A 19,439-nucleotide genomic window follows, 5' to 3' on the forward strand; every position below is an offset into this window, starting at 1 on the left:
GAGACAAGGGCCCCCGGGTTTCTCCATCCTCCACCAGTCCCACACTGTGGGCCGGGGGGGAGGGGTGGCATTATTAATCTGGGAAGATTGTCCTTTCAGGGCTCTGCCATCGCCATCGATCCCCGGCATTGAATGTGTTGGCCTAGTGTGGGGCTCTGAGGAGAGCTTGGCTGTCTGGCTGGTGTACCGGCCACCTAGCGCACCAGCAGCCACCCTGTCAGGCCTCTTGGAGGCGGTGGCCGGCTGGGCCTTGGAGTTCCTTAACCTATTGGTATTGGGGGACTTCAACATCCATGCTGATGCCACTCCCTCCTCACAGGCTCTGGACCTGGTGTCTTCCATGGCGACACTAGGGCTCTCCCAGTTTGTTTCAGGCCCCACACATCAAGCAGGCCACACGCTGGATTTGATCTTTGGCGTAGGTATAGATGTGATCATGTCTCCTTCGATGAAGGTGCCATGGTCTGATCACTATGCTCTGAAAGCCAGGATTGACTTTCCACCCCCACCCTGCTTAGGTGGCGAGCTGATTTGGGCTCGCCCGCAGAGGCTGATGGACCCTGATAGATTCCGCCAAGCCTTGCGGGACCTTGCTCCCCCTGGCGACTCATTGACTGAGCTTGTTGAGGGCTGGAATATCCAGCTCCTGGCAGCCATCGATGAGATCGCACTGAAGCGCCCTCTGCGACCCCGCAGAAACCGGGCTCCCTGGTTTACCGAGGAGCTCTGGAAAATGAAGTGGGACCTCAGACGGCTAGAGCGAGTATGGCGGGGTGCCCGTGACGGAGCCTCAAGAACATCTTATAGGGCTTTTATGAAAACCTACGAGATGGCGGTGAAGGCTGCTAAGAAGTCTTACTTCTCAGCCTCCATTGCATCCGCTAGCTCTCGCCCGGCGCAATTATTTAGTATAATCAGGTCTTTAACGTCCCTTGAGGGACAGCCAAATTTAAATAACAATTTGACACACAGCTGTGAGGCATTTGCGAGCTTGTTTGCGGAGAAGGTCTTGTTGCTTCGCCATGACCTCCCTGCCAATTTGGATACAATAACAGAACTGGAGGCCCCTCGACTGTCCTCAGGTCCAGTATTGGACCACTTCGACTGGATATCCCCAGCCAATGTGGACAGACTCCTCCAAGCTGGAAAGCCTACCACCTGTCCTCTCGACCCATGCCCGTCTTGTCTGATTAGAGCGTGTCCAGACGAGGTGCGGGCCCCCCTGGGGGATATCATCAATTTGTCCCTTGGCACGGGGACATTCCCAGGGGAACTGAAGGAGGCAGTGGTGCGCCCGCTCTTAAAGAAAACATCATTAGATCCTTTAGATCTATCCAATTACTGCCTGGTTTTGAATCTTCCATTCCTGGGTAAGGTGATTGAGAGAGCGGTTGCTTGGTGGGTTTCTGGATAAAACATCGGCTCTGGATCCATTCCAGTCCAGCTTCCGCGCTGGTCATGGGACCAAGACGGCTCTGGTTGCCCTAACAGATGATCTTCGTAGACAGCTGGATCGAGGTGGGTCGGGGCTGCTGATTCTTCTAGATCTGTCAGCAGCTTTCGACATGGTCGATCACGAACTTCTGGACCACCGCCTTGCCGATGTGGAGATCCAGGGTACAGTCCTTCAATGGCTGCGCTCGTTTCTCTCTGGTCGGGGACAGAGGGTGGCGCTTGGGGGGGAATTGTCATCGCGCCACTCCTTGGTGTGTGGAGTACCTCAGGGTGCGATACTCTCCCCGATGCTTTTCAACATCTTTATGCGCCCCCTTGCCCAGCTTGTCCGGAGTTTTGGGCTGGGTTGCCATCAGTATGCCAATGACACCCAACTCTATCTGTTGATGGATGGCCATCCTGACTCGGCCCCAAACACACTGACCAGATGTTTGGAAGCTGTGGCTGGATGGTTACGTGGGAGCCGGTTGAAGCTAAATCCTTCGAAGACAGAGATCCAGTGGCTGGGATGGGACGATATGGGATTGGGGGGGGGCAACTCCCATCTCTTGCGGGGGTGCAATTAGTGCCAGCACCGTTCGTGAAGAGTTTGGGTGTAATCTTCGATACCTCCCTCTCCATGGAGGCGCAGATTGCAGCTATAACAAAGGCGGCATTTTTTCATCTCCGCCAAGCTAAGCAGTTGGCTCCTTACCTCTCTCGCCCTGACCTAGCCACTGTGATCCACGCGACGGTCACCTCCAGACTGGATTATTGTAACTTGCTCTACGTGGGGCTGCCCTTGAGACTGACCCAGAAACTCCAGCGGGTGCAGAATGCTGCAGCGAGACTCCTTACGGGGTCTTCGCTGCGAGATCACATTCACCCGGTGCTATACCAGCTGCACTGGCTCCCGGTGGAGTACAGGATCAGGTTTAAGGTGCTGGTTTAAACCTTTAAAGCCCTATACGGCCTAGGACCCTCGTACCTACAGGACCGCCTCTCCTGGTATGTCCCACAGAGGAACTTACGGTCTGCAAATAAAAACATCTTGAAGGTCCCAGGCCACAGAGAAGTTAGGCTGGCCTCAACTAGAGCCAGGGCTTTTTCGGCTGTGGCTCCGACCTGGTGGAACACTCTGTCACAAGAGACTAGGGCCCTGTGGGACTTGACATCTTTCCGCAGGGCCTGCAAGACAGAGCTGTTCCGCCAGGCCTTTGGCCAGGGCACAGCCTGACTCCCTCCCTCGGTAATCTTCACGGAGCTCTGGCCCAATGGTGGCCAGTGGCTTGAATTTAATTAATTTTATAATGAATGATTTTAGAGTGTTGTTTGTGCTGTACTTTTGTACTGTTTTATTGTTGTCAGCCGCCCTGAGCCCGGCTTCGGCTGGGGAGGGCGGGATATAAATAAAATTTATTATTATTATTATTATTATTATTATTATTTTGCATTTTGTTTTCCTGAATGATTAGACAGAGGGTGCCATATGAATGTGTGATGTCAGATACTATTCTTGTTGCAAAGCATAGTGGAATCTCCTGTTTCTTTTCCCCTGAACAAACATGTTATTGTGTTGGACTAACAGTGATATTATTTGGGGTCTTTAGTAGGGTAGTAATAAGAAGCAAATCCCACACCTTACCTATTTTCTTGTGTATAAGCAGCATTATTAAATGCAGGCCTTTCTCTATCTCTTGGCTGATGCATCTCTTGTGTGTCATTTATTTTGATTGCAAAATTCCCATCCTCAATTCTTGAGATCAGCATTTTATTATTCTATGTAGCTCTGTGATTTTCCTTTCTTTATACCTTTCTGTGAACCTTCAAAACCTCATAACTTTCTGATTTAAGCTTTTATCTGCATTTGCATTTGAATTGTGGTGATGCATTTTGGGCTTGTTTGATGCTGTTTTTTTTGGGGTGTGTGTGTGTGTGTGTTTTAAAGCAAGAGCTCACTATAGCTTTGATACTGTTAGTTAAAGACAAATGGTGATCACTGGAGGCTTGATTCTCTCTTGTGTTTTTTAAAGAAAGAGCAGCAGGGAAATCTAAGTTGTCCACTTGGAGCAACCAAGGCTATCATTTTGTGGAAACCCGTTCAGATGAGAACCAGTAAAAGTTGTCTGACTTGGGTCTAGGATAAATATTGGTTGTGCCAATCAAAACATCAATCATTTTCAAACATGCAATGCCATGGTGGATGTGAGCTTGCAAGGGGTTTCATGATGGGAGCACTGTCATGTATAGGCATTTTCTGCATTCTAAATAACAGTGATGCTTCTGAAATGTTCTCATTCAAATTTCTCCCTGGATTTTAAGGTTCAGAATTACCTGGACTTATGTCTGACTTAGATATGATGCATTAGGAATTCCATTTTTCCCATTCTGTAAATGTACATAATATAATTTACTCTATTCATTTTGGCCCCTTATCATTGTGTACACCTGCATTTGTTATGTAAACACTGCCAAAAAAATAAGCAAACTTGATGCAGTTATACGCAACATTGCATGAAAATCATTTTTGTACAATCTTACCAATGCATATGGTCATTTGTTGTTGTATGCATGATTGCAGCAATATTCTTTTTGTGCAGTGTTTGCTAATGTGCAGGATTGCATGGACAATTCATTTTTTTCCAAGGACCTCCTGTCCCCATATGAACTGACCGGACCCTGTGATCATCATATGAGGCCCTTCTTTATGTGCATCTTCCACGAGAGGTCTGGAGGGTGGCAACATGAGAACGGGCCTTTTCTGCAGTGGCTCCCCATTTGTGAAATGCTCTCCCAAGAGAAGCTCACCTGATGCCTTCACTTGAAGCTCACCTGAGTCAGGTGAAATGTTCCTCTTCAGCTAGGCTGAAACATTTTTTTAAAAGGTTTAAGGGAAAATGGAGTTATGGGTTTGTTTTCTTCTTGCTCTTGTTTTTATTATACATTTTGTATTTCTGTCTTGTATTTTTATGCTGTGAACTGCCCTGAGATCTATGGATGAACAGTGGTATTCAAATTTAATCAATGAATGAATAATATTTTATGCAATAGCAAATGTGTTGTGCAGGTGGATGATTAACAAAATCAGTCCTCCTGTCAGACTGGGAATATCCCCTCACTCACCCAAGTTTAGGACATTCCACACCTTTCCTCGGTAGAGTTTCTCCTTCTTTGAGAAAAATAAGTGGCTCATGTAAATCTAAACTAAGCTTTAATAATAAAGAAAACTATAGAAACTAAATACAACCACATAGGGCAAGTCTGAGGCAAGAAGAGGCAGTTGGTCCCTCTTAACTGACATCCTTAACAGAACACAGACTGAGGGAGGGGCTGATCCTAGAGCAAAACACACAAGCCCCGCCCACCAGATACCAAACACTCTACTATTCAAATTAGTCGCCAGGTTTTTTTTTAACAAAATGCAGTTGCATGAAGTGTGTATTCTTTGTCAGAAGTTTGTCAGTGCACACATGCTTTGATAACACAGATTGGGAAGGGAAAGAGGCACATGCCAATGTTATTACATTACTGATGTGCTTGCTGTCCTAGGTTCTTTTAGTGGGAAAGGCAGGAAAGAAAATGAATGAATGAATTGATCTGAAAACTCACAAGTTCATGATTCATTTCTGGAAGGTAAAAACTTGCACCACCAAATTGCAGAAGACCATTGTGAATTTGAGGAAGCTTAGGTGGTATGCAGCAATACTCCTTTCATTTCTAGAAATCCTATGGGCTTGGGACCTTTGAATGGTTCTGTCTTTCTCTTTTAGTATTCCATATGTAATATGTTGAGATGGCACCATGTGGGAGTTTAAGATAGGCTTCTACCAATCCCATGCTGGCACCTGAAATAGGGAGCACTGGCTGGTCTTAGAAGTTATTTATGTGGGATGCCTACCAAGTCTGAAGTAGTTTTTCACTTTAATGGGAATGGATGTGCCAACCAAACACCAGATGCAGCTTATACAGCCCCAACAGTATATAAGCCTTGAGACCACCTCTGCTAGAAAGAATCTCAGCATATGTCCTAAACTGCAGAAAATGCAGTCTACTGGCCAAGCTCCAGCTCCTGCTTCTGGAGCCAAGTCCGTTGTTCATCAGCAACAGCAAGGTACCATTGTTTATTTCCTATAAATTCCTTTCTGCTTGCTGTTTATTTACAATGCCCAGTTTGAAGTTGAAGGGCATGAACTTAGTGAGAAATTACTGCTTGGTTGTCTTGTGTGCTTCCTCAATCACGGCTTTACTTTTGGAGAGAGATTATATTGCTGGTGCAGAATCCCTTCTTTCTTGCAGGAGGTGACAATTAATCTTTGCTGGTAACACAGGGTTAGTGTACTGTTACTTACATTAGGTATAAAAATATCAGAATATTTACCAGCGATAACGGCTTCTTCCAACAAACAATCCAGGAGCTGGCACAATCTGACAGCTTCCTCCTGCTGAATCTCAATATGGTAATCATAGAATGCAGCAGAGAGGAGGATGGGGGCAAAACTAGAATTAGTTGGCTCTACCTGTCACTGTCTCTGGTTCCATTGACTTTGGACCTTTCTGCTGCTTACCCTATCAGTTCTAATGGACATCAGCCACCGTTGGATCATATGGCTAAAGTTTAGAGCATACGGCGGGGTATGATACCAACCACTACTGGAGAGTTTTGTATCCAAAAAATTTCATATCTAAAAAACAAAGAGGGCTGATTGTGGCCCTCCAAATGTTGTTGGGTGCCCATTAGGCTCAGTCAGAGATAGTGATGATGGGAGTGGATATTTAAATGGATACTGCACATTTGTAGCAACAAAGTGTCATCTGGGAGGGGGACAGAAAAATATAGTTGGGACAGGAAAATATACCATAGTTGGCCCCTTGAGGACGTGACAAAATGATTGTGACAGTACTTCTTCTTTCTTACAGTTTTTTAAATTCAAATATTTCAAAAACTATAAACCCTTCCAGTAACTTACAAAAATACATTTGAAAGCTTAAAAACCAGAAATGAAGGATAAAAAAAGGAAGCAAACCAATTAATATGACTATAATTCACTAAAATTCATGTAATTCTTTTTTCATCAATTCACTTAGAGCAGTGGTTCCCAAACATTTTGGATCCACACCCCCTTTGGTTCCATAAACATATCCCCAGTATTCAGAATAGCGGTTTGCACAACCCACTAAGGAAGATAATAACACAATAAAGTTGCAAACAGTAACAATTAAATTCATATTCATTCAAAATTCAGTCAAACCTATTTAGTTTAATTAATTCCACAAAGTTGGTGAACCTTATCCAGTGATATCAGCTTTTCAAAGTCTAATAGCCATGTATACCCCCAGCACCCCCTGCCACCCCCTTGGCTCTTAGTAGGTAATCCCACCACTCCCACCACTCTGCAGTACTGCCCACTTGGGAAGCTCTGAGCTAGAATATAAATACATAAATATTTGCTATGAAATCTGGATTTATATGATACTCTTTTAACTTAGATGTGGCTTCAGATATGGTTTCCATTAGAGTTTCCTTCTGTCTATTAAATTAGGTTGATGGAAGAGTGCCATACCATTATAGGGAACAGTTATTACATTTTTTAACAGTAGCAAGACGAATGAATGCTAAGGCATGGAAAAATACCAACAACCTCAACAAACTGGACATAATCAGGAAGTAATGAGAAGAGCTGAATGTAATAAAATGTATGACTGTGTTATGAAACAAAGATAATTATAATGAAATAGTGGACAAATGGAGGCTGACATCAGATTATGGACTGTCTCTCAGTGGGAAAGCGCATCCTTTGCATGCATAACGTTCCAGGTTCGATCCCCAGCATCTCTAGGTATGGCTAGGAGAGAAGACCACAGCATAAGATCCTGGAGGGCTGCTGCCAGTGAGTGTGGACAATGATGAGCTACATGGACCAGTGATCTGATTCAGTATAAGGCAGATTACCATATTTCTATGTTTGAGGAAGGACCATAGCTCAGTGGTAGAGCATCTACTTTGCATGCCAAGTTCGACCCCCAGTGTCTCCTAGTAGTGATGGACAAGTCCGCCGCCTGAAACTCTGGATAACTGCTGGTAGTCAGTATAGACAGTACTGAGCTGGTTGGACCATGGCTCTGACTCTATAAGGCAACTTCCTCTATTCCTAGAGCAGCTGATTAAAAACAGAGGGTGGTATTGAACTGAGTTTTGTGTCCCGAAGCTTTCCTGAAGAAAACTCATTGTTTTGCATGGAATTGGAACAAATGTCAATTCTCAGAAAACATGATTGATGTTTGTTCCAATTCAGCAGCAAACAGTGGGTTTTCCCAAAAAACCCTTCTCAGACCAATGTCAACAAATCACAGATCTGTGCCTAGAAATCATGACAGAAATGAAAGTGTTGATAAGCCCTGAAATGAATGAAACTATTAATTTCAATAGGTTTGTTGGCATACATCTGTCTTGAGAGACAATGGAGTGTGCCTCTGGGGCAGTGTGTGTGGAGGTCCTGGGCTGCCCAGATGACAAGGCCCCCCTCTCGGCCACATCAATGTGGTCCAGAGGAAAGCAGACTGATACATTTGGTACCAGCTTAGCTGGTTTGCCCTTACTCCTAACTCTGGGTGGTATCAGCCAAGGTTTACTATCAGGAGAAGGGGTGGATTTTCCACTGCTAAAAGACATAGTGGCAGTCCTTAAAGATAGACACCCAGTTCTTCCAGCATCTTACCAAGTGCATTTACTGAAATAGCAAACTGCTCAACATGCTATTTGTGAACTGGCAGATGCTACATTTTGATGTCTGCTCCAGCCTGTTTACTTCAGCTTGGCTGCTCACTCAATGTCCCAGTAGGCAAGGGGAGTTGGCAGGGGGTAGGAGGGGGGAGGCTCTTGTGTATCAGATTCTGACTTTCCTTTGGTGAGGCAGATGGCTTTCATCATGTATGAGCAATGCATTTCTGAATCAAAACACATTATAAAGATGTTTCTTGTATGTTATCAAGAAGCGTTAGGGCTGATGGGCTCCACCAGCTATCAGTCATCAGCCGAAAGGAATCAATGAACAAGATAAAATTGGCATTGCTGCAGAATTTGATAAGGAATCGCACAGCGACACAGGAATCTGTTTCAATGTCTCTGTTCTGTTCACCAGTAATATCAGTGATGGAAAATGTTTTGGCATTGTTGTTCAGGCTAGGGGGCTTTCATGCATGCATCTTGGGCTGCCACAGATTTGACACTTCTGCAAACTGTGGTTTGTGCTCCAGAATATATTGGCTGAATATATTGCAGTGTTTCTGTATTCTATGCTGCAGCTAATGATGGGATGCCCCATAGCACACTTGTATGCCCCCCTCCGCATGGTCAACATGAAGACCAAACTCACAAAATGTGTAGTTGTTTCAATTCATTAAGTGATCATATAGAACAGGGATCACCAGCCTGGTGCAAGCGAAGGCCTTTGCTGGTGCTCCATATTGCCAATGTGAACTGGGCTGGCTAGCTTCAATGCTTTATTTGTTTTTTAAAAAATGGCAGAGCAGCGCAGAATAGTTGCTGGGGCAGCAATGGATCCTTGCAGTGCTGGTTTGGTTGGTTTGGGAGGATGTTTGATGGTAGAGAGGGAGAAGTGGCAAAGGTGGATTCCCTGCTCACCTGGTGGCCCATGCTGTTTGCTTCTTGTGAACTTGGTGGTGAGCACTTGTTTTACCCCATGAAGGAACTCTGTATGTGTTTGGTTGAGAGAGATGCATGGCAGGAAGGGGAGCTATTTGTGTAGAACGTGAGTTTGTGCAAAAGATGGGGGGTATGTATGAATGTGTGGTCTGTCAATATGTGTGTTCTATGTGCTGGGGTGAAATTTTGAATTACCATTTGTCAGAGCTGCCTCCAGGTCCCAGCTCACAGAGGACCAACGCTAGGCTGTAGTTATGTACAAAAGTCTTTATTGAGGTTCAGTTTCCATTTTAAAGCCGCAGCGCGCAGCTCTACGTCTCAACCCTAGACCGGCGAAGTCCCGTCTGAGTCTCCGCCCCTTCCACACCTTGCTCCACCTCTTCCTAAGTTCCTTTCTCCTCTGGGCCCTCCTGCCCGCTAGGGTTTCCTCCTTCCTGGACTCCTCTGACGCTGACCCTGATGATTCTTCCCCCTCCTTCCGGCAGGCTTTAGGACCTGGTTCCCTATCCGGGCTACCTTCTGTGCCGCTCACCTGTACATTTGAACTTGGCGCGTGCGCCCAGCCGGCAACTTTCCTCTTGACCGTTCCCTCGCTCTCCAATGGAGGCGTGGCCACCCCTGACTCCTCTTCTCTTGCTGGTGGTGAATATGTGGGCTCTGATACCTGGGACTCCTCCCCCCACTACGCTCTGGTGGGGAAGCTGGTCCTGATTTCCAACTGCTGCTCTGGGAGTCCCCGCTGGCCCCTTGTTTCTGGGGTGTCCCCCTTGGGTCCCCCCTTGCCCTGCCCATCGGCGCCCCCTTCTGTGAATCTTCCGATTCGCTGGAGAGGCTCACGGAATCTATTGGGCTGCTGTCATCCTCTCCTACGCTGCCCTCTGATTGCTCCCCCTCGCTCTCCATCTCCTCTCCTCCCTGCGCTCCCGCTGAGTCCCTGACACCATTATTTTTGGCGGTGGCGGAGGGGGAGGTAAGTCCTGCCCTGCATAATTGATCCCAACATGCAGCACAAATACATCATTTGAATGATAATGCCCATCAACTTGGGAGGGGAGTGGCCCCCTCAAATATTTTATTGGGTGTAAAGGGATCTCAACCCCTAGTAGTTGGCTCCTTTGTGTGCTGGATGGAGAAGTTTGTGTGTGTGTGTGTGTGTGTGTGTGTGAGAGAGAGAGAGAGAGAGAGAGAGAGAGAGAGAGAGAGAGAGAGAGAGGTGGCAGCATGTATATAATGTGTGCTTTGTGAGATAGGGAGAGATAATAATAATAATAATAATAATAATAATAATAATAATATTTATACCCCCCCCTCCTTGGCCAGACCCGGGCTCAGGGCAGCTAACACCAGTAAAATTACAATAAAAACATAATAGAAAAAAACACCAATTTAAAATACAGGTTAAAATACAATTTAAAATGCAGACTCATTTTAAAAGTATGACTAGCACTCACAGCACTTTCTCGAAATTCAAAATGTGCCCACAGGGCCCACAAGGTTGGCAACTTCTGATATAGAAGCATCTTCAGCAGTGGGGTATCATGACCCCTGATTATGGAAGGCCCACCTCTGTGAGGTGCATCTCCATCATTATTTGTGCTAAGGGTAGAATTTAAAGACACTCTTGTCCACCCCAGCTTTTGGTAGTTGAAGGATATTGTTGGGCAACTGTGAAGCTATTAGCTGTGAGGTTTTGTTTGTTTGTTTTTAAATTCTAATTACCTTTTAAAAATGTATTGCTTTTCTGTTATATCATGACATACTTTGGAAGAAGGAGGGGAAGTATATGTTCTGCCTTCACTGCATTGTTGGAGGCAGTGGGCAGAGTGCTCTTGTGCTTGGATTCTGCTTGTGGAATAGTGTGTGCAGTTCTGGTTGCCTCACTTCAATAAGGATATTGTGCAGTTAGAAAAGATCCAGAAAAAGGCAACCGAACTGATTAAAAGGATGGAGAGACTCTCCTATGAGGAAAGGTTGCAGCATTGAGGTTATTTTGCTTTAGGGAAAAGGCGATTAAGAGGTGACATGCTACAAATTTATGAAATTATGTCTGACACAGAGAAACTGGATGGAGAAGTACTCTCTCATAACTCTAGAACTTGTGAATGTTGAATGAAACTGAATATTGTTAAGATAAAATAAGGTCTTTGTCAGGGTGTTGTCAGTGGCTCCCAGCTGGTTGACCAGTAAAGTGTAAAGGCAAGGAAAAATTTCTTCCAGTCCTTCTTTATTTCAGACTTTACAGAGAGAGGCTATAGAACCAAGCATCTTGGATAATGGCATTGTCCCAAGTGAATCTCCACCCCTCGTCTCTCCCACTTCCTCATTCCTCATTCTCTCCTCTATGGGTGCTGCTACGTGCCCTCTGTCTTTGAGCTCTTTGCTCTCCTACTTTTGAGGCCCACCAGGTTCCGGGAGATGGAGGGTCTGGAATGCTTTCTAATGACAACGCTTCAGCCAGCTGCTCTGGCTCTCCCATGATTTCCCAACCTTCCCCTTCATCTGCCTCTGAGCTGTTACCTCCCTCAAACCCCTGTTGCAAATCTATACTGTCTTCCTCTTCCCTGGAAGGATCAGGCTGGGGAGGCGGTCTCCACCATTCCTCCTCTGCCCAGTCCTTGACAGTCCTTCACACAGCACGTAGCTAAAACACAGAGCTCACACCCACAGGAAGCAGTGATGGACACAAATTTGGATGGCTTTAAAAGAAGATTGGACACATTCATGGAGGGTGAGGCTATTGATGGCTACTAGCCATGATGGCTATGCTCTGCCTCTGCCATTGGATTCGTTAATGCTTCTGAATACCAGCTGCTGGAAACTGCAGGAGAGGAGGGTACTTTTGTGCTTGAGTCTTGCTTTAGCAAACTCGTCTTATGTTCTTTCCATGGGTGTAGCCAGGATGATTGTTAGAGGGGCAGGCCTTTTGTAAGGGGGCTATAGGACATTTCTTGGGGGAGGGGCAGAATCTTAGTTAGCTATGTATTTTTATTGGGGGGGGGAGCTGCCCCTCCCTGCTCCCTCCCTTGGCTACGCCCATGGTTCTTTGTATAAAAATCTAATAATCAGAGCAAAATCTTAATGCTTTAAAGTAAGCACTGAGGTTCACTAACCATGGCAAGGTGAAAAATAGTGGCTGCAGGGGGTTGGCACAGATTCAATTGATGTCTTGCAGTGGAGTCAATTTCCACTTGCACCCCATGAGCCACACACTGAGAACTTGCATATAGAAGTGCAAATCTACATCTGAATTACTACGGATCAAGAGTCCTAACACACAGCTCTAAAATTAAGCAGCAGAGCTGAACAAAGGCATGCCATTAATACTCTTACTTTACAAATGAGGAACACTGAATCCGAGAGAGAAATGATTAGCAAAAGGTCAACCATCCCAGAAAATAAACCAAATTAACATACTATTCTTTAACTACTAAAGTAGGGAACTTTTGTAGCTCTACTGAAAATCACCCATGGACCTACCAATAGATCCCAATATACACTTCCCCCACCTATGCTTTACAGAAGAGTTTTTCAAGCTTTCATCCTTCAATGAATCTTTTCCACATTTGCTGATCTATCTTGTGGGACGGAGCTATGAGGCCTCCTGCAACTGGCATTGCTGCAGCTTACCTGGACTGGGCTGGAGCAGGGGAGAACATTTGCGAGGTTGGGGTGCACAGGCACATCAACTTGGAGTGCTGGATTGGCTCTGCTGGTGTGCTTGCGCATTCCAAACTTTACCACCTCTCTGCATTGCCTCAGCCCAATCCAAGAAAGCTGCAGCAATGCCAGTGTCCAGAGGGCAGTTCTTTGCCTCCTCCCTACCACACAGGATGCTACTGTAAAAAACCCCAAAACGATCCGTTTCTTGAAATAAATAAGAATACAGTAACCACATTCTGTGTAAAAATTCACTAGGCTGTGGTTCAATATGTACCACTACAATCAAGGCAATTTCATAAACTGCATAATTTGGGTTTCTTTCTTTCTTGAAATTTCCTCTTCAAGATTTATACTAGAAGCATCAAAGGTGGCTTGCAGGAAGATAGCAATTGCAGGGGAAAGGGTTTTAAAAGCATAATTACAACAAGTGAGAGAGTCCATAGAATAATTTGCAGCAAGTGTTGGGGGGGTAGCACTTGCTCCTAACGGTCTTTAACACCTTTGTATTTATTTGGCTTAATATATCCTAAATAAAATCAACATATAAGCTCTGGTTACACAGTTCTTTTTTATTTTTAAGAATAATAAATATTTTAAAAAGCTTTAAAAAAATTATCAAGAGGGTGGAGTGACTCCCCTATGAAGAAAGTAGCAGCATTTGAAATTTTTTGTTTTTGTTTAGAGAAAATACAAGTAAGACGTAACATAATAGAAGTTTGTAAGATTATGCATGGCCTGGAGAAGGTGTTCAGAGAATAGGTTTTTTTTCTCCCTCTTTCATGACATTGGAACTTGTGGACATCCGATGGAGCTGAATGTTGGAAGATGCAGAACAGATGAAAGAAAGCATGGCATGTTTCAAATTCTGGGCCCACTGTGGGTTGAAGCCCTGGATGGTATAAATGCATGCTGGCATTAACATGGAGATGTGGGCCAGAGTGCATATATTTTAAGAAACTCAGAAATGCAACCTATAAAATATGTAGATGCAACCCAATTAAATTCAGCAAGGAGAATGCATCCACTGGGCATACAACGGAGAGAAATTGAGATAATCTTACAATATGGATCTTTTCACTGTTGGTCCCCCCACCCCTTTATTGTAAAGCTTCTGAGTACCATTTTTCTTTCTGGATTTATTTGTTTGACAGTTTGAATAGTTTCAAGCCACTTTGGTTGCATGCCTGAATTTTAGGGTAATGATGAAGAGGGTATGATGCCTCTTAATTTCCAATAGTCAAATGACATCCACAGATCAAGTTCATCATTATTCTCCTTTCAACATGATGGTGATCACTTACCGTAAGTTAAAAGAATTAGGAATATGACCCAGAGTCCGTATCTACAGCATTGTGTAAGATGCTTACTCCTTACACGAGTATTTTAGATGAAGGTTGAAATTAGATTAAAATGTCTGTCTGCAAATCCCTCATTGTCTAGTCTAGAGCAGCCATTTCTGATCAGCTACGTAAGAGTCAACGAGCAGCTTGCATAAGTTCCTTAATGTGAGAGTATCTTGGACATCGCATGTGACTGTTTCCACCTAGCATCAGCTACTCGCAGGAGAGAGAGAGCAGCCGCAGGCTATTTTGCAGAGATGAATGAATAATTCACAGCAAAGAAATTCATTGGACAAATTGTGCCCCTTCTGATTCAGTGAGACTCCTCAAGTGCTTCTAATTAAGCAAGAATGTAAGCAGCGCTGCTTTTGTGGATTTAAGGAGAAAAGAAGAGCCCCATCAAATCAGATCATAGGCATTGATTATCTACAGAAGTGGCCAGTCAGGGAAGCTCACCTGAATGTGGTTAACATCTGATATTCAGAGATACGCTATCTGGAGGCTCTGTCTTCTTACTGCTAGACATACCTTGCTCTATAGATTTGTCTGACTACTATTTAAAGCCACCAGTCACCACCACCACTGTTTGGCCAGAAAGCATTTGCCCTTCTAGATCAATTGGGCCATACGTCCAAATTTTCCTGGATACATCTGGAATACTGCAGTTGGCAGGAGTGTCTGGGTGGAAAATTGGGGAAAGTCCAGGAAAATCCAGATGTATGGCAGCCTATGTTAGCAATGCCGTTTTCCCCACCAAAATAGCTTAAAAACAGCATTTTTTGCAATTTTGCCCAAAAAGCTCAACAATTTTTCTGACTGGATTTTCGCTGTTTGAAATATGTCAACCCTACCTTTTTCATCCTAAGGGTCACAATCACTTCAAGGGGTGTAAAGGTAAAGCGACCCCTGACCATTAGGTCCAGTCATGACCGATTCTGGGGTTGCGCCGCTCATCTCGCTTTATTGGCCGAGGGAGACAGTGTACAGCTTCCGGGTCATGTGGCCAGCATGACTCAGCCGCTTCTGGCGAACCAGAGCAGCATGTTTACCTTCCCGCCAGAGCGGTACCCATTTATCTACTTGCACTTTGACGTGCTTTCAAACTGCTAGGTTGGCAGGATCAGGGACCGAGCAACGGAAGCTCACCCCATTGCGGGGATTCAAACCACCGACCTTCTGATCGACAAGTCCTAGGCTGTGTGGTTTAACCCACAGCACCACCCGCGTCCCTTGCTCAAGGGGTGTATGCCTGTGGTAATTGGGGCAAAGGATGCAACTTACCTTTGGGTATACGTTGCAGTCATGTGAAAGTCAGTTTTTCCTACACATGCACAGACATGAAACACACACTCCTATCTCTGCATCTTGCATCTGTGCAAGCAAGAGGCATTATCACAGTTCAGTGACACTTTCCAGTCAGGCAACTGCACTTAAAGAGAGCACAGAGCTCAGATGGTGAGGGATGTGGCCTGGGCAGTGTTTTGAGGGCCAAACAGGGGAGCCCCCAGCCACATTCCTGAAACAGAGGACTGTCTGCAAAGTAGAGCTTATGGCCATCTCATCCCCAGCCTGAAATGGCAGTTTGTTTCTTCAGGAATTGGACTGTCTCTGCAGCAACTATCTTTAAACAGCACAGGATTGTGATAACATGGAACACTGATCTGATGTCAGGTGTTGACTGGTGACAATGATCTCATTGGTGGCATGAATGTGAGAGAGTGGTGTCAACCCCAATGTCCCTAGAGCCGTTTTTCCTCTGTCATTTGCTTCCCGCAAACACTTATCTTACCACCTAGTGGGAAACAAAAATGAGAAAGCTTATTCCAAGGGCACCAGCAAAGAGCAATTCTGCTTTGCCACAGCTGGATTTGTTTAGAAGGATCTATGATAGTCCATTTGGTTTGGCCACAACTTAAAGGAAATAACTATGGTACTTAAGGACTTAACTCAATACTCCCTGGAGGTAATGATTCCCTCCACCCGTCTTCCTTCCATTGTACAGACTATCTTGCTTGTTGGTTGGGGACCTTTCATTCCCCAGGCGACCTAATGGATACTAAGAATTGAAATTCAATTTTCAGCTTTTTGCTCAAGGGAAGAGCTTATTTCGGTAGGGAGACCATGGGGAGCCAGTGAAGCTTTTCCTTTTCCTCCCCCCCCTTTTTTAGTATATTCAAGCCATCTTCAGGTTTATTTATAAATTGAGAAAAGAGAGAAGGTTGCACTAAAAATAATTAAACGTGTCAGAATGCAAATAAAAGGATTGCAAGGTCACACAGAGCACACTGGGGAAAAGTCAGATCCGGTTCTTCTGGGAAAAAGTAACAAAAGTAAACGTTTGCTCATTAGAGGCGGACTGTGCTAGAACATGGAACTTTGAAGTCATTAGTGCCCATTAGCCACCTTACACCTGTATCTGGCTTGCTCAGGAGGAGGATCTGCCCCAGCTGCTCTAAAACAAGAGGCACTGGGCTTATGCACAATTTACCCACATTACACTCAACATGGGAGTAGGAATCTGCAGCACTCTGACTGTCGGGCTCACTTGATTTGTTCTGAGCAAATAATGAGCCACATTGGATCAGGACTCTACCTTAGTCATCTCTAGAATCAACAGTCCTGTGGATCCTGGGATGGCTAGCACAGGGGGTCTTCTTGCTACCATGCACTTTGAATAGAAAGGAGGCAGTCACCCAAAAGCAATGGGATTTGATGACATTCCATCAAGAGTGAGTTGTACCTCTGGGAGTTGGGCAGGGCTGTTATCATGTAAAAACCAGCTGCCAATAAGCTACTGAGCCTGGTTTTGAGTACTGCTTTTGACTTATTAAATCATCATCATCATCATCATCATCATCACCACCACCACCATCTACCTGGTCCCTGTAACAGCTAGAAGAGTTACATAAGTGTCTATGTTAATATAATGTTAATCATATCATGTTGGTGTATACGCAAGGCCCCATAGCTCAGTGGCAGGGCACATGTTCTGCACATAGAGCAGGGGTGGCTAGCCTACAGACCTCCAAATGTTGTCGTGGGGCTATGGCTCCCATTCTCCCTGAACCTTGTCCCACGCTGTGGCTGATGGAGACTGGAGTCCAGCCATGTCTGGTGGGTCACAGTAGTTAGCCACATAGAGGGTCCCAGATTCAATGCCTTTCATCTCCATTTGACTTTTACCTGAGATCTTGGGGAGTGCTGCCAGTCAAAGTTGGTGGCACTGGGGTATATGTACCAAAGTGCTGACTTACTATGGCCAACTATGGCCAATCACATACCCATTAGTTTTGTGGCTGAGCAGGAATTTTAACTTGGGTCTCCCCAAGTGATGCCCCAAACTCTAGCCCAGGGAAGGGAAACCTGTAACTCTCCAATGCTGTTGGAATTCATCTCTCATCATTCCTGGTCATGCTAGTTGGAGGCTGATGGGACTTGAGGTCCAACAATTTTTAGGGGGCCACAGATTTGCCACCCTTGCTTCAATCAATGTACTACACTGGCTCAGAATTATTAGTTGTATACATGAAGAACCTCCCCTCTTCCCCTCCACTGCAAATCAAGGGGGTGAATGTGCAATATGGGACACACACACACCAAGGACTTTGTGATGAGTTGTAGCTCAGTGGTAAAGCATCTGATGTGCATGCAGAAGGTTCCATAATCAATCCCTGACATCTTTAGGTAGGGCTGGTAGGTGTGGGTGATATCAAGCTAGATGGACCAATGGTCTGACTCAGTATAATGCTGATCTCTTTGTTCCTGCACAAGATAAGTAATTTTGTAGCTCCATCTGAAAGAACTGCTCTCTTTCTCCCCCCTCCCCCCATTCAGGTCACCCAGTTGTTATGAACAATGGCTCAGCTGTACTACAAAAAGGTGAACTACTCGCCCTACAGAGACCGGATCCCCTTGCAGATTGTGCGGGCAGAAGCAGAACTGTCATTGGAGGAGAAGGCCTACCTCAGTGCTGTGGAAAAGGGGGACTATGCCAGTGTGAAGCATGCCTTGGAGGAGGCTGAAATCTACTACAACATCAACATTAACTGCATGGACCCTCTTGGACGCAGTGCCCTTTTAATAGCCATAGAGAATGAAAACCTGGAGATTATGGAGATGCTACTGAGCCACAGTGTCTACGTGGGTGATGCTCTCTTGTATGCAATAAGGAAAGAAGTGGTGGGGGCTGTGGAGCTTCTTCTGAACTATAGAAAGCCAAGTGGGGAGAAACAGGTATGTCAAGAATGAAAAGAAATGCTGCATATAATTGTTTGTCTAAATCAAATGGAGGAGAATCCTAAGATAATTCTATGAAAACTGGGCCAAGACCCATCACATCAGTTTTCTGAAAATATTGTTCCTTTGTGAAAATGGAATCTTAATTTTCTGCAGCTTTATTGGGGTGGAGAGAGAAATTCTTCCCAAACCTTAAGGCAGTTGTTTCTACTTAATCTAAGTGAATTTAGGATTGGCACTGGATATTTTGAGTCAAGCGGTTTTCAACTATTCTTGAGGGAGGGGAAAAAGAAATTGTCCCAAAATCCAGGTAGAGAGAGGTTAAATTTATGATAGATATAAGCATGTAGGGCTTGAAGCTGAGGGATCTCCTTTTAACTTTCTTCCTTTAGTGAAGCATTTGTCTGGCATCCTGTACTTTCTTTTAACGTGAAATAAAGCTGTCCAGTTCTCAGGTATTGCAGATACAGCATTTCCAGGTGAAAGCAAATGAGGAGCATGGGAGGCTGCTTCTGGAGTGTTCAACAACTGGGATGGTTTTCCTGCTGTGATGTAAAAAGGATAGCACTATAATTTTAGATGGGGGGTGGAATCACACTTTTCCTAGGCCACAGGTGGGGAACCTCTGGCCCATGGACCAAATCAGGCCTTCAAGCCCCTCCCCATTTAGGCCAAGACACACCCACCTGCCTTTCATTTAATATCATATACAGTAGCAGATTGCACAGGAAGCATGAAGGTGGCTCAGCTGAAACAGATCTTGCAGAGGCACTGCAAGATAGTGCTTTGAAAACGGGCTCAGCAAGGCTGGGCTATCTCCCAACTGCTGGGCCTTGCAAAGGAGCAGGTTTTCTCAGGGAAAGTTGCAGGGCAAACAGAAAACCACTCAGACCAGTGCCTGGAGAGCACGAGGCAAGTGGAAAACCAATAAAAACGTTTTTAAAGGAAAGGAAAGGAAAGGAAAGGAAAGGAAAGGAAAGGAAAGGAAAGGAAAGGAAACTATTCAGCCCCATGTTTTCCAGGCATAGGACAAGTGGAAGTGTGGAATAGCCTTAAGACTGCAGTGTCAAACCCCTTGATTGGGTCGTAATAATACTGTTCACAAT

The 19,439-nt window shown here is 45.0% G+C and overlaps 1 protein-coding gene across 5 annotated transcripts in view; it reads left to right on the forward strand.

Moving 5' to 3' along the window:
* Window positions 1–19,439, forward strand: part of TRPC5 (transient receptor potential cation channel subfamily C member 5) — a 177,542-nt gene that overhangs the window by 30,478 nt on the left and 127,625 nt on the right. For all 5 annotated transcript variants that reach the window (XM_079961625.1, XM_079961626.1, XM_079961624.1 and 2 more), the window contains one exon: window positions 17,932–18,330. In XM_079961625.1, the coding sequence (XP_079817751.1) occupies window positions 17,953–18,330 (378 nt within the window). In that variant the 5' untranslated portion in view covers window positions 17,932–17,952. The remainder of the gene's footprint in view (window positions 1–17,931; window positions 18,331–19,439) is intronic.

Source organism: Podarcis cretensis (assembly GCF_951804945.1).
Source record: "Podarcis cretensis genome assembly, chromosome: Z".
Classification (NCBI taxonomy): Eukaryota; Metazoa; Chordata; class Lepidosauria; order Squamata; family Lacertidae; genus Podarcis; species Podarcis cretensis.